General features: G+C 46.2%; 1 protein-coding gene across 1 annotated transcript in view; it reads right to left on the bottom strand.

The window, feature by feature from the left end:
- ush2a (Usher syndrome 2A (autosomal recessive, mild)) overlaps positions 1 to 16899 on the bottom strand; it is a gene marked incomplete at both ends in the record, with an annotated part of 385038 nt that overhangs the window by 149651 nt on the left and 218488 nt on the right. The window contains 4 exon segments of the mRNA XM_083759320.1: positions 5737 to 5825; positions 6902 to 7068; positions 8570 to 8739; positions 9223 to 10070. Of these exon segments, the coding sequence (XP_083615446.1) occupies positions 5737 to 5825; positions 6902 to 7068; positions 8570 to 8739; positions 9223 to 10070 (1274 nt within the window).

Here is a 16899-nt window from a genome sequence, read left to right on the forward strand (position 1 = left end):
CACTACACACACGCACGCATGCACGCACACACACACGCACACACGCACACACGCACACACACACACACACACACACACACACACACACACACACACACACACACACACACACACACACACACACACACACACACACACACACACAAACACACACACGAAAGACGCAACACATAAATACTGAGACTAATGTACGGAAATTGTCCCATCATGTGCATGATTTTCAACTGTTGCAATGCAATTTATTTATACGACATGCTGACATGAAACACACCATTATGCTACATAACATCTCTAGGAAGAAACAGAGACCAACAGGTGCGTCAGAGTAATGAACTTGAAGAGCAGAAAAGAGTCATCTTTGTTTTAAGTCTTACTTAACAGAAATGTATCTTCAGGCATGCAACGTTTCAGTCACTCAGACCGTCATTACTGCAAACATCTCAGTAGACACAGAACAATTACAACAAACATAACACCACGTTGCATTAAATTACATTACAAACATGACCTTAAATTACATTACAAACATGACCTTAAGGGCCACTTCAAAAACCAACAAGGCCATGTTGTCTCGCATCGGAAAACAAGGGTTTGCAGGCAACGACAGCAACAGGCCTGCAGGCTGCATGTGTTACAAATCTAATTCCTTGTCATCCCTTCAAGCGGTATCACCTCAGCTGTTAACAGATTAATGAGTCAACAGGCGTTGCACAACAACAACAATAACAACGACGACAACAACGACGAAGCAGCAGCGACAAACGTGAGCCCAGCGGTCGGCCAGATGAATAATTCACACCCCCTTTATGGAAATGTACTCTTTGTTTGAAGTCATCCCTGCCTCTCTCCCCAGCTCTCTGTGTTCCTGGCACCCGTTCAGGACAGACAGGAGTGTGTGTGTGTGTGTGTGTGTGTGTGTGTGTGTGTGTGTGTGTGTGTGTAAGTGTGAATGCAAGCAAGCGAGCGCGTGCACGTGTTATGTTTTAGGGAGGAAAAAAAAACATTGTCATGTCTCTAGTTGTGTATTTGTGTGCATGATTAAAGGGAAATGTGTGTGCATGATTAAAGGGAAGAGTGCGCGTGTGCGCGTTTGTGTGTATGTATGCGCTCGTGTGTGTGTGTGTGTGTGTGTTGGGGGGGGGGGGGGGGTAGGAGTGCACTAAGCTCCAAAGCCTGTTAGATTGTTTTGGATCCCCTAGCAGTATGTTTGTATAGCAGCCAAAGCAAATCTCTACTAGCTAGCCCGTGTCTCCAGAGAGCCTTCTATTCACACTGTATGGGCTTATGGACTACAGTCCCACTTCCACTGTAGCTATAGTAGCACGGTCTGTGTCACAGCCAGACTAAAGCTCTGCTAGCCAGGATCAATGGAGAGAATTCCTGTACCATTCTTAACCTTAATATGACATGAGCAGTATAACCCCCTGTATATATATATATATATATATATATATACACGCGTACGCACACGCGATATACACGCGTACGCACACGCGCACACACGCACTCGTATCGTTTTTGCGCAGATCCTCGTAATAAACACAGCACACACAGGGCCTGTTGCCTGATATATGCTTCAATCGTCATACCACGGCGTATATATTGCGGCTAACAGAGACGATCTACGAGCTCACAATGCATCGCATACACGCCGCGTGTGGTCTTGCATACCTCGCCTTTGCTTGCCGCATGACACCGCCGTACAACAAAGTAAAAACCATGCTTTAGCTGGCTGCACAGTGGAGGTGCATGAACAGAGACTTTACTTTGCAACTTTGTGCAAAATGAATGGACCTATATGAACAACGAAGGGTGCAAGTTGTTAGACAAACATAAAGGTGGAGCATTGATCATGAAATCATATGTCAATAATGAAGTGGGTGCGTATATAGCGCTAGTTCGACATCCCAATAATCCGACATTATTAACAATTAGGGATGTCCCGATCGTTTCCGATCCGATCCCGATACCACAATTTCTGTGTTAGCCGATACAGATACAGAATACCAGTGTTGTGATCTTGTCTGTGTTTATAGCTATCTATAGCTATATATCTCGTGTTGTGTTTATAGCAGACTCCTCACTCAAATGTGCAATTGCAGTTTGGGCAACTCCAAAGCAAACTCCACTTGTCCCAACATTGTATTTAGCTGCCATAATGTCAACCCCTTACCCTGTGTCGGTTCGGTGGTTAGACTGCCATATTCACCGATACCGATATGACCCGATACCGATACAGTATCGGGACTCTCTACTAACAAAACCCCTAACGAGTGAGTGAGCCAAGCAGACTCATGCTCTATTGGCCAGAGCAGTGGCGGTTAGAGTGTTCCGCGGGCCCTGAGGCGAGATTGGCGGCCCGGGCCCCACCCCCCCCACCCCTCCGCCACACAGGACCGTGAATACCACTTCCGACTAAACCCGGACCATGTAGCCTCACAGGTTGCATATTGAAAATCACGTAACATGTCAAAATGTCCATAACCATTCATTCCTAACGGAGCTAATCAAATGGAGGGTGTAGGGCTGCTAGTTGTGCCGCCTGCCGTCTGTACATGGCTGTGATGAATGGGACAGCTTCGGGATTCGGGAAAGTTGATTAAATAGTCTCTTAATGTTTCAATTCAAGTGGTAAAGTTCACGTGGAGCATGTCCGTCCATCTGTATGATACTGTTGTCTTGGTATTCCTTTCACTCACCTCCACTATAAAGTAAGACTAAGTGCATGTGGATGGAGCTGTTGTGTTTCTATTCCACCTTTACTCCATCTATCTTGCCCTCTTTTTGAAAGTGCCTGTGGTAATTTTTGGGTCTTGTTTTGACTGTTCAAAGAATCAAAACTCACCTTTATCAGGCGATTGCAGAGCAGGGCTAACAACTGTATATACAGCCAGCAAATCAGTCTACTCTAACGTGCAGCCAAGCAACCCAGTTTAAACACTTTATTTCCTGCCTGCACCGTGAAGGGCCCTTCACAATAAAGCGTCACCCTTTACCTCCCAATGAACTACATTTTACACTGCTTATTATGGACAGGAAATGTAGTCTTAGTGGCGGTAACTTAACAGCGTGTTTGTGGGAGAGAGAGCCAGAGAGAGAGAGGGCCCCCCGCGGGCCCTGAGGCAACCGCCTCACCTGCCTCACCTATATCTCCGAGGTTCCCAACCACTGGTACACGGACAGATGTACTGTATTTGTGCATAATTTGCACTGACATAAACGTTTGCCTAGCAAAGCCAATGTGTGCTAGTGCTGGGCTCGGGCTTGTCTCTATTAGGGCATAATCAGGCCCCCACCTCCACAACTGGGGGGGCCGAAGTAAGAGTTTCCAAGTTGCCAACTCTGGTGCTGCAACTTTGGGCCCTAAATATGAAGGACCGGCTTGACTAAAGCGTGATTCATTGTCTGGATTTTTCAGTGGTGAGGTGACCACCGAACTACAACATGGTGAAGAGCAAACCACCGCCACCGCCCCAGCCCTTCTCTCTGTCTTTACTCACCACCGCTCAACGCTATTTCAGCTCCGGTGGTCAGCTCACCACCGGAGCGGTGGTCACCTCACCACCGAAAATCCAGACTATGAATGAGCCTTTACTCTACTCACAGGCTTTCGCATGGAAGTAGTTTGTGACATAGACACATAAAGGATGCTAATGCGCATCATGCTTATGGGCTCATGATGTCTTCAAATCCATTAGCCCAATGTGTACTTTCATCGAAAGTGAGTGTGTGGGGATTTTCTGTGCCCCCTTCAGATATAATAGCTACAAGCTATAGTACAAGCTATTTTCACAATTATGAGAAAAAGAATATATACTTTTTATTAAAACGGATGTATTATTAGATTTCAAATCGATTAGTTTGACTGTTGCACGCCTAATTGGCATTGCATGATAATCATCCAGAGTTTGATTACAATCAGCAAGACACCCGTTATTGGACAAAATAAACATGAATACAGAGTCGTCTATTGGGACTACTGTATACTAAAGGCTCACACAGTCTTCCAGCTCATTCTATCAGAGCATTTTACAGTAAACAGATGCAAAAGAGCACAAATGAATTCAAAGTAAATGTAAGAGAACAAAGGACAGATGGAGGGAGGTTAAGTGAGTGAGAGAGTAATATGCAATGCAAACTAGATCCGAGGAGAAGAAGCAACGGTAAATTCTCTCTCTACTGTCAAGGTCAGCTGTAACCAGGAAGCAGCAGGGCTGTCTGTCCAATTAGCAACAACCAGGAAGGAACCGCTTCCATATCTGACCTCTGACCCTTAAAGCTGTGTCGCCGTAGAGATGACAGGGGTGTGTCTGAAATGATGACGGGCATTAGCATTTTCCTGCAGTTAGCATTAGCGCAGAGGTTGTGTGTGTGTGTGTGTGTATGGTAGACGGAGATAGATTCAAAGTGTGTGTGTGTGTGTGTGACTGTGTGTGTGTGTGTGTGTGTGTGTGTGTGACTGTGTGTGTGTGTGTGTGTGTGTGTGTGCGCGCGCACGCGAGTGCATGTGTTATTGTTTCTGTCTGTATGCGCTTGTTGGATTCATTTGGAAGGTTTGATGTAGGATTATCCAATGTCGGCACTAAACTCTGGCCCCTCCTTCAAAATGGCGGACAGGAAGAGGATCACCTCAGACAGGGGTCACAGGCCCGCCCATTTCCTGAAGGGGACCTTGAGTTAAGTGCGTTTCCTTCTCATTAAATCCAAACAGGCAGAGAGACAGAAATCAGCCTGACTTTGCTTCGTCTCTTCTCTTCTTAACTCACAAAGACAACAGACCACACTCTAAAATACAGAGGGTTAATTCAACTCTGTAAGTGTACAAATATCACCTTACGGGTACATTTTAAGCACATGAACCTGAGCATTTCTATTCTAGGGCAAATATCCGGCAAAACAAGTATTGCGAAGCAATATTATTATGTATTATTAAATTTAATTAATTAAAATAATTTAATTTAATTCAATATCCGGGAAAACAAGTATTGCGAAGCAATATTGTTAAGTATTATTAAGTATTACGTATTATTAAGTAGGCTATTGTGAAGAACTGCGTTTTCCGGTGAAGAGATTTGGTGTTGAGGGAAAACATGAGTAGACCCAGTGTAGAGCCCTGGGCGACTAGATTTTAAGCGGTTAAATGCTTTTAATATTTATCAGCTAAGAAATACCACCACCCATACAGTATGGAAGCCAGAAACGTCTCCCTATCTTTGATGAAGAGTATTCTTCTCTGATGATGGATACGCTGGCTCTTAAGCTGGCTCTTATACCCACTAAGACGTTTCACTGCCAGGAATACATACAGTCACCCCCGGGAATAGGACACAGTTCACCACATAGGCCTACACTGTAGCTACACGTAATGCATTGGAATTGGATTTTAACTCTATTACTATGGTCACATGCTGTGGTCACATGCTGTGCAGGCAAAGCTCTGAATGAATGAATGAATGAATGAATGAATGGATGAATTAATTAATTAATTAATGAAACCCACATGCAATCATGACATAACCAACCAACCAATAGCAGAGAGGGGGGTGTCAGAGAACGAGAAAGATGATAGACAAAGTTCTACCGGACACAAAAATAATAAAAAAAAATCTACAAGGTCAGATTGCACATTTTTAGATAGTCTATGTTTGTAATTCATCGTACGACAAAGTGTATACGGCTTAAGAAGATACGTAATCCTGAACTCAAAAGAAGTCACAACCCAGCCCTGAGTCGTACCTGGATAGAATCTGGTCCCAGTACAGTCACCCTGGGGGGGCTCAGGCCAGCGGGCCGGGAGGGTTTGGTGGTCACACTGACCCAGGGTCCTGTGGGAAGCATTTAAAAACACATGGTGGTCAGGTCACACTGACCCAGGGTTCTGTGGGAAGCATTTAAAAACACATGGTGGTCAGGTCACACTGACCCAGGGTCCTGTGGGAAGCATTTAAAAACACATGGTGGTCAGGTCACACTGACCCAGGGTTCTGTGGGAAGCATTTAAAAACACATGGTCAGGTCACACTGACCCAGGGTCCTGTGGGAAGCATTTAAAAAACCATGGTATGGTCACACTGACCCAGGGTCCTGTGGGAAGCATTTAAAAACACATGGTGGTCACACTGACCCAGGGTCCTGTGGGAAGCATTTAAAAACACATGGTGGTCACACTGACCCAGGGTCCTGTGGGAAGCATTTAAAAACACATGGCGGTCAGGTCACACTGACCCAGGGTCCTGTGGGAAGCATTTAATTAAAACACATGGACGTAAGACATCAATAAAGTCACACCTTGAGTTCACTGAATTAACCACATAAACCCTAGTCCCTATATGCCATAATGGCAAACAATTGGCAGAAATTCCAGATTTAGACTAACCTATAGACCCCTGCATGCATTGGGGTACCACCGGTCAATGAAGTCTATGGGGGTTAATTTAAAGATGGAGTGCCACAAGTTTTGTATTTTTCCAGTTTTGCATGTGTCTATGAGGTGACAGTACTTCATTAGACACCCTGGAGTTGTTTGTATGTGCAATGGTGTATTAACTTTGTATTTAGGGTTTCTTCCTGGAGGCTAAACCCTTGACAGTCAAAAGGGCCAATGAAGTAAACAGTAATATAGTGACACCACACTATCAGCCCCTCCCCTAACCCCTCCCCCTTTAGCATACAACTACAGCTGTGGGTGCGGCTTCAGTTCAAGTGGATCACCACCCATCACCACCCACCAGGCAAACCAGGCATACTTAATGAACTTGTGGGGGTGTCCACATAAAAGCATGATTTTAACAAATACTGTAGACTTTTTGGAAAAAAAGTTCTTCCCCCTTATATTTTAATAATACCTGATTTTAGGGTGGACAAAAATGGTGGCACGCCATCTTTAAAGGTCAGGCCCTACCTGCAGTGCTGCCGGCCTGCGTGGAGGCCAGCAGTCTGTACTGGTACGTGCTCCAGGGACTCAGGGCCGAGGACGAGTCCAGGAAGGAGAGAGGCGGAGGGGAGGGAGAGAGACGGCCCACCGTGAACACCTCCGCCGTACCGGGCATCCTCCGCTCGATCGACCACCTGCATCCCCCCCGGGGAACCAGGAACAATCATAAAAGTATGCATAATATGATAACTCTATGGTCAGACCCAGTGCAGAGACTCGACAGTTGAGTGCCACCCATATTGTCTCGAATCCTTTAGATGCTCTTTTGGTTTTGCGAATATTGGAAATTTAGTTCCGAAATCAACCAGCAGGTGGAGCAGTTGAGTATGTTTTTATAATAGGCCTAAACCCTGCACTAATAAGCTGTGGTCCAGCCCTATGGAATATATGGAATGCATGTGATAATAAAAAGTATTTATGCTCAAATTATCCTATACTAGTCCTTACCCGTTGTGAGATATTTGCCCCCATTATTAATCATTAATGTGTCAAATCGAAAAAAGGGCTCCGTTACGCCCTCCATATTCATATGGTCAATGCCTGTGTGAAAAGTGGGAGCGATTGGTGCAGGCAATGAGGAGATAATGCTTTAATGCTTTGTTTCTGACACACACACACTCACACACACACACACACACACACACACACACACACACACACACACACACACACACACACACACACACACACACACACACACACACACACACACACACACACACACACACACACACACAGACATTGTTAGAATTATAGTATGATGATAGTATAGGAAGCAATGCATCAATATCGGTGGCACTCAACTGTAAGTCGATTTATTTATGTATTATTTATATTTATTCTAATCTGCCTACTCTTACCTAATCCTGTAGCGGTAGCCTACCTATCCTGTGTTTCAGACTTACTACTGTTGCTGCTACGACACGTCAGTCAATCAATCAATCAATTAATCAGGATCCATAAAGGTGTATCTTATATCTCCAGTGGTCTGTTGAGTGGACCGTGCTCATATTCTATTTTGTTACTTGAAGGGTTCTCTGCCATCCACTAGGGGCAGTATCTCTTTAGCTTACCTGTTCTGTAGTGTGAAGAAGGGAGCCATTTTGTTTGTTATCAGTTTCATGTTGACATTCAGAGCGATGCATGTTGTGTTGGTCGGAAGTTCCTCACTTAATAACTGTTAAAGTTTATTTATGTTATGTTTATCTATAAGGAACTCTGGTATAGTTTTTGTTACTTTATTTTCTATACACTCTTATGTGAATACTTGATTGCTTTTATGCATTTTCATGTCAGAATTAGCCTACTTATTTTAGTTGATGCTTTTCTATTAGTGTTTGTTTGTACTGCAGGGCTTCTTCATCTTTGTCATTAAAGAAACATTTTTTTTTTTAGATATATTTTTTGCGGCTTACGCCTTTTATTGGTTTTTTGAAGGGACAGACAGTAGGCTGACAGGAAACTGGAGAGAGATGGGGGAAGACATGCAGTAAAGGCCGTGTCGGCTCGGGAGTCGAACCCGCGGCACACTGCGACTGGATTACCAGTCGGGTGCCCAGACGGTTACGCCACCGCCTGGGCTAAAGAAACAATTTGACGTATATTTCATTACTCTTTTCTATTATCGTCACTGACCCGTCCAGAGGTCCGTTGCTCCTCTCCGGCGCTCCCCAGGACAACAGCACCGATGTGGGCGTGTCGGAGTAGAGGTGGGGGGGCGGGACGCCGTCGGGAGGCGCCGGAGGCGTACTGAAGGTGCGGCGAGACTCGGACACGGAGCAGCCTGCTCTGGTGCAGGCCTCCACCTACAGGCGGGACGGATTAGTATAGTCATGCTTCTAGAATCAAGGCTTAAAAACATTTATTTGTATCAGCTTGCAGAACTGATCCAATGATCAGACTTTCTAGTCTAGTCACGTTTAGTCTAGTAGCGATGTAGTGGCGATATTGTCATGATTGGCTTGACCCCATACGGCCAAAACGGGCACTAAGCCCCACGGCCAATGGGACACTGAGCCCCACGGCCAATGGGACACTGAGCCCCACGGCCAATGGGACACTGAGCCCCATGGCCAATGGGACACTGAGCCCCACGGCCAATGGGACACTGAGCCCCATGGCCAATGGGACACTGAGCCCCATGGCCAATGGGACACTGAGCACCGCTCTCCTCTCCCCACCGCACCTATAGAGACTGCAAACGCGACTACAGAAACCCCCACTAAGGTATGAGGATGGAATGCATATAATTACTTTCTTTTAATGTTTCTGGCAATAGTATATGGTACCTGTAGCGTGTAGGTCTGGAAGGGCAGTAGGTGGAGGAAGGTGTAGCTGGTGGTGTTTCCTGGGACAGTGACGGTCACAGAGTCCACGGAAGGAGTCGGAGGGCTTGGGTCAGATTCTGGGCTTGGACCCTGCAGCTTCGTACTGGAAATGGAACTGGATCCGGTGGTGTGGAAGGAGATGGAACTGGTTCCTTGGCTCGTGCTGCGGGACACACTGGTTTCCGCGAGACGGGGACTGGTGTTGGTGCCAGGGTCGCTGGAGGTTAGAGGAGGGAGCCCGGAGCCTGGAGTGGTGAGATAAGAGGACGGGTGAGAGGCCTGGTGGAGGCCGACGCTGGGGTCCCAACCTGGGCTGGGACTGGAGCGAGTCACAGTGGTGGTGCTGGGGTCTGAACCTGGGCTGGGACTGGAGCGAGTCACGGTGGAGCTGGGGTCTGAACCTGGGCTGGGACTGGAGTGAGTCACGGTGGAGCTGGGGTCTGAACCTGGGCTGGGACTGGAGTGAGTCACGGTGGAGCTGGGGTCTGAACCTGGGCTGGGACTGGAGCGAGTCACGGTGGAGCTGGGGTCTGAACCTGGGCTGGGACTGGAGCGAGTCACGGTGGAGCTGGGGTCTGAACCTGGGCTGGGACTGGAGCGAGTCACGGTGGAGCTGGGGTCTGAACCTGGGCTGGGACTGGAGCGAGTCACAGTGGTGCTGGGGTCTGAACCTGGGCTGGGACCGGAGCGAGTCACAGTGGTGCTGGGGTCAACTCCTGAGATGGAGGGCGGGCTGGAGTCGGGAGGTGTGGCTGTGTCAGGGTGTGGCTGGAGGTGGGTGGTGTTGTCGGGTGGTGCTGTGGTGGTGGCTGGGAAAGGGGCGCAGGTGGAGGTTGTAGTGGTTGATGAGGCCGTTGGGCTGCGAGGGAGGAGCCCAGGTCACTGTCACGTTGCGCGCATGGAGGTCCGACACGGACGGAGGATCCACTGATCTGGGACCTGCAGACAGACAGACAGACGGACAGACGGAAAGACGGTCAGACATACAGACAGACAGACGGACAGACAGACGGAAAGACGGTCAGACATACAGACAGACAGACGGACAGACAGACGGAAAGACGGTCAGACATACAGACAGACAGGCAGGAACGAAAGAGATCAACATCAAGTAGAATAACTATCTCAGTGTGCATGCGTTGGTGCGTACATACATCTGTGTGCGTGTGTGTGTGTGTGGGTGTGTGTGTGTGTGTGTGCATGTGTGCGCGTGTGCACGTGTTTCAGAAAAAGACATGTGAGTTAAGTCCATGAGAAATGAGAGGACAGGGATTTGTTGTGAAGAATTATTTGACATGTAACATGAAGAATGACATCAGAAGGACAAAGAGTGATTTGCCCGTCTCTATCCAGAGGATTAACATCGAAACCCTCCTCCCCTGCACGTGCGCAAACACGCACGCACGCACACACACATGTGCACGCGCGCACACACGCACACGCAAACGCACAAACACACGCACAGCGACAGCATGTACAGTATGTGTCAATTAGCTGAGGTATTGTACTGTAGTTCAGGGGCAGAGGGGCATATATCAATTCATGCTAAATGCACGGGTGCAGTGTGTGTGTGTGTGTGTGCCTGCGTGTGTGTATACGTTGTGAAATCTCAAGAGGTTGAGTGCAGCAGACTTGATTGGTGAGAATATCGTGCACACTTATAGGAAGTTTACAACTGGCCATTTAGGAGTCTTCACTGTCACACAATACACACACACACACACACACACACACACACACACACACACACACACACACACACACACACACACACACACACACACACACACACACACACACACACACACACACACACACACACACACACACACACACACACACACACACGTATGCATTACAGACCCATCATTTTCATAATTACAGACCAGGAAGCATTTGAGATACATTCATCTGGACTCACACATACATTCAGTCAAGTGTACTTGATTCACTGCTGATTGATCGGTCCTTTTCCTCGACCGCTACATGTCATTGACAGACCCTTATTGATGTCACAATGTTAAAACTCAGTCTAGTTGCACTCCTTAGAGAATTAAATGACTGTATTTTAGTTTGTAAAACCTTAACACATTTGATGCTAAGGACAGGTATACTCGTCCAATAAAATAAATCCACAAGGTGCTCTAGACGGGTATGGTCGTGTTTAATATCGATATAAAAATGCCTCGCTATTTTCCATAACTCGCATTTAGCTTCTGTATTAGTCGTGGCCTTTCCACGCTTCTCTGAAACTACGGTACTGTCTGTGGTGTAACGAAGATAGGTTGAAAACGGGTGAAGTCGGTATTTAACAAAACTCTCAAACACGCACACACACAAAACACACACACACACACACACGGTGATATTTCAGCCCCATGGAAGCTCATTTGAAGGTAATGTTTTCCACCGCCATTTACATCCCACTGTACCGAGCTATAATGGTCTCTCTCTCACACACACACACACACACACACACACACACACACACACACACACACACACACACACACACACACACACACACACACACACACAGCAAGCATATACATGTGCATGCTCACACTCACGCAAGAATATATATAAACTAAAGCACATATGCTCACACTGCCCATGTGCATGTGTGTGTGTGTGTGTGTGTGTGTGTGTGTGTGTGTGTGTGTGTGTGAAGGACAGGCACATCAAGGTTACTGAGCAGACAGGGGGAGCGTGCTGCGACGCTAAGTGCTACCGCTAACCGCTAACGGCTTCCCCAGATGGTACTGTGTGTGTGCGTGCGTGCACGTGTGAGAGAGAGAGACACACAGAGAGACACAGAGAGAGAGAGACAGAGAGAGATAGAGAGAGAGACATGTGTGTCTGTCTGTGTGAGATGTGAGACTTGTACAGATAACAGCATGTGCACGTCTCTGTGTGTGCACATGTCTCTGTGTGTGAGTGAATGTACAGCATGTGCATGTGTGGCAAAAAGGAGAACGATAAGATGTGTCCATGTGTGAGATTTGTTTTAGTATACTGTACTGTACTGTATGTTCTGTTATCTGTTTATGCTGTTCAATCGCTTTGTTCAAAAAAAGTACTCTTTCTTTCGGACAAAAGCAACACAATGAACCACTTGAGAAGTTTCAGAAGATAGTCCTCTTAAATGTACAGTCCAACACATGTTCAGACCTGTAGGCTACTAGCCTTTGCATAGGCCCTTATATTTATTTTATTCCTGTTTTAATGTACATTGTGTATTTACTCTGTGCACAATGTATTGCGCCCGGTCATTGTTAGTATAGTGTACCATTGTTGGAGAGTTGTTGTATACTTTTTGTATAGATTTCTTGAGGTATATGTGTATTATTTGGCTGTTGCGAAATTGTAGCATTGAGGTGCAATTTTGTTTCTGCCTCCGCCAGTTCACACTTGTAAAAGAGACTCCGTCTCAATGTGTTTTTACTGCTTAAATATAAAAGGCTAATGGCTACTTCTAGCCATTAGCCCTTGGCCTCATTGATCTCCTTGAGTAGGGCGCAGGCTCTGTTAGTCGGGGCAGCGGTGGCCGACCGGTTTGCGGAGCGGTCTTGATATCGGAAAGGTTGCTGGTTTGTATCCCCGGACCGGCACGTTAAAATTACCACCGTTGAAGTGCCCTTGAACATGGCATTGAACCCCTACCATGAAATGTTCTATGAGCAGGGCCTGGCTGTAAACAAGTTCTTGAGCTTAGTCCAGTTACCCTGGGTAAACATAGTAACTTTCTTTCTTTCTTTCTTAGTCTGTCTCTATAGCTCTGGTCCATATAGGTCTTCATTCTCCTATATATGTTACTCTCGACCTCCTGCCGCTGCATGAAGACTGCACAACCTGTCCACATAATAAAATAAAAAAGTACGATTTTGCTACTCACCAATACAAAGACGGTTTTGTGGCGGCTAAAGCCTATACTTTCCCTATAGTGGACGCACTCTGAGTCTGAGCCCCGGCCCATTGCACGTATATAATGCACTTTTTGGCCAGAAATGATTTATTTTCACTAGAAGGAAAAATCTTGTCAAAATGGGATTTTCTATTGGCAATATCTGTAGAGGGCGCAGTGGAGTAACCAAATCATGTTTTTTTTCTTCCGGCACGTTTCTTCTGGGCGAAACGTGCATTATATACATGTGGTGGTGGGCTCAGAGTGCGCCCACCAGGGAAAATAGGCTTTCGCCGGCACAGAACCATCTTTGTATTGGTGAGTAGCAAAATCTCTCCTCTTATTTTTTTGCAGAAGTCAACAGGCTGTGCAGTCTTCAAGTCGAGAGTAACATAGCCTTAAGGAGAAGTCCTTAAGGCTATGATTAAAACACCTTAAGGGCCCAGGGTTATTTAATCCATTAATAAAATGTGCCCATCGTTTATAGCGCCTGGAGCACTTTTACAGACGGACCGGATGTTGTTGTGAATGTGTGAGTAGCAGCTAGCAATAGCCACAACACTGTCGATGCGATCGACAACGACGGGAGGTAATCTAACGAGACTATAGCGACTGGACAGCGGGGGCCCGTCAAACACATTATTTTCTTAGAATTGGACGGGATAATTTAGATTGCAAGTTATTAAGAACGTTTTAAGATTTTCGTCGTCGTCTTCTAAACAGGCGGGGTACATTTTCGATGACGTGTCACTGTTGTGCAACACAGAGGATTGCGCAACAAGCGCTCCTATAGGCTGTGGAGCGATGCGGCCGGTTTTCATATCACTAACTTGACGGAGATTAATCAATCTCCGTCTCGGGCACACGACCGTATACTAAGTACCATGACGAACATCTACGCCATGGACATGTTCTAGACATTCTAATGATCAGAAAAAAACATATATTACAATTATTTTAGTTACTTTTATTAGGGTTAAAGGTCAAAAGTCATATAGGTTAAAAATGTTCGAAATTGTCCAGAGATTTTTTATTTGTGTGAATTTCAGCCTCTGTGGGGGGTATTTATATGCAAATATCATGACCAATGGCATTGAAATGGCATTGCAATGAACATCACTGATGACGTTTAGGTGAAAAAAGAACAGAAAGAAATAATAATAATTAAGTAATTAATTAAAATAAAATTGTTGCTATAAAGCAACGCTGGGTCTTAGAGCAGGGGTTTTCAACTGGTTTTGATCCAGGGACCACCATTCTGACTAGCAGCAGCCTGGGGACCACCACTGTTGTGTCGGGTGGGTTCATCGATCTACGATGGACCCACCCGACACAATAGTGGTGGGGCATTCATGCACCATGGGTTAAGATTGTTTTTGTTTTCTTCTTACTTGTTACTCACTAATCACACTATCACAGGCTACATTTTTTACTTGTACTAAGCAGGACTCAAAATAAGTCTCAAAATAATAATCCATTTCAGTTAATCACCCAAACACTGAAGACACATTTGACACTCCCCCCCCCCCCCCCCCCCACGCACACACACACACACACACACACACACACACACACACACACACACACACACACACACACACACACACACACACACACACACACACACACACACACACACACACACACACACACACACACACAGAAACAGAATATATATTTTTATCTTATTCTATTTTAATAATCTTCTCTTTATTTTAACCAACCTACAACCTGCACTACATTTTACTAGGGCCTTATACAGTACCTTTCTAACATACAGAGGGAACTGTTCATTGTGTACCGTCACTTTAAAAGCGTAATGTATACATCATCGTACGACGGTGTCACGCACCAAAAATAGCCAATCTACAAGCTCACACCGGGGCTCCACCGGCGCGTTGCGCCTCCGTCGTGTGCGTCAAAAAACAAACCGGCCAACCGGGGCAATTTTAATGCAGTCACGCAACGCAACACAACGTGGGCAGTGGAGCCACACTTCGGGCGCGTTCGGAAATGCGCCCTGAACGCACTGGTGGGCTCTCTTGTCGTTCGTTTATTCAGTGCACTCAGTGCGTTGTCGTTCGAAAATCCAGTGCGCTGCGCACCGAGTGTGCCGAGTGCACGCACTGAGCAACCCTACCCTCAGGGTAGGGTTGCTCAGTGTGAATGGTGTGTTGTAACTGGTCGTTCGTAAATAAGGCACACTGAACGCACTCTGTGACGTCACCGCCCACCACACTCAACAAACTGACCACATTCCCGGTGCGCATAGCCGAATGCGCCCTTCATTGATTAAAACGGGAACATTCCCTGACGGAGACGCGACGCTGACGGGCCCGGTGGAGCCCGCACCTGGTTGCATCGCGTTGTGAGCTTGTAGCTCTGCCTTTTCGGCAACGATAGACTGAGAAGTTGCACATTGAATAGTGAATACTATTATATATAGTATTATGTGAGACTATTCAATCGATCCGCGGCAGATATTATAACTCTATGGCAGGGAGATTTGACTTTCCCAAACGTATTATTATGAATTGAATTAATCATTTATGGCAACGTCTTACCGTGCTTGCCTTGGGCAGCAAGCACGGTAAGCATGCATGCGTTGGGTGGGAGAGCAGGATGGTTGTTCCGCTGGCAGCTGATGACTCCGTCAGCTTTTCTTTTGGTTTATTTGACACCTTGAGCACTTGAGAAATGTTAGATTTGACTTAAGTTATTATTATTTACAAACAAGTAAAAAGAGTGCAAATAAGTTTTATATTATATATTAGAAAGGTTAAAAAAAAGTAAAGAAAAAAAAGGCAAAAATATAACTTTTCTGAATGCCTGGCTGCGGACCACCAGCAGTACCTCCACGGACCACCAGGGGGCCACCGGTTGAAAACCCCTGTCTTAAGCCCCGTTTCCACCGGCCAAGCTAGCTTCTGCTTTGGCTTCGTGGTCCCATGTTATCTCTATGCAGAGCAGCTTTTGAGCTTTGAAGCTTGGAATGAACAGCTTTTTTTTTTTTGCTTTGCTTTCATGCTCACCAAAACTCAACTTGAAAGCTGGAGCTGAACGCTGGAGCTTTTCAAAGCTGCGTGTAGCCAATCAGAGCACAGCGTGGTTTGAGGGGGCGGAGTTGAGATCATTTCACAAAAGGAAAAGGCCCTGCAAAAGCTGTCCACTGCGATTCTCCGAATAAAAATATATACTTTTTAAATATGGGCTTTATATGAAATATGAAAGGATATTTGGCATCTCCATAGCCGATTTTATCGATAGAAATTAAAGTTTATATGAGAAACAAGTTGTCGAAGCGGTGAAAACAGGTTGTGTTCCGTGTTCCCAGTGGATTGATACTTTTTCTGGGGAGAATAGTTCCTGCATTCACGCCCCCGCCCCGGTTCTCATCGAAGCCATTCATGCGGAGTTGCGGACTACTGCCCAGTCCAGAACGGCGCTGTCCGTCGCTGAATGTGGACTAAACAGTGCACACACACACACGGCTGATGAATTAGCAGATATAGATCGATAGATGGAAAAACAATTAAACAATATAGTTCCAACCGGTGTCGGAGTTTTCCCCCAAAGTGGCCAAACATTCGCCGAGAAGAGGGGAGAAGACGCCCGCTCTCAGCCGGTCGTCGTATGTGTGTGTGTGTGTGTGTGTGTGTGATATTGAGCGCCCGACACGGGGACACGTGTGTGTGTGTGTGTGTGTGTGTGTGTGTGTGTGTGTGTGTGTGTGT

The sequence above is a fragment of the Protomyctophum parallelum genome (genome assembly GCF_964188405.1).
Source record: "Protomyctophum parallelum genome assembly, chromosome: 2".
NCBI lineage: Eukaryota > Metazoa > Chordata > Actinopteri > Myctophiformes > Myctophidae > Protomyctophum > Protomyctophum parallelum.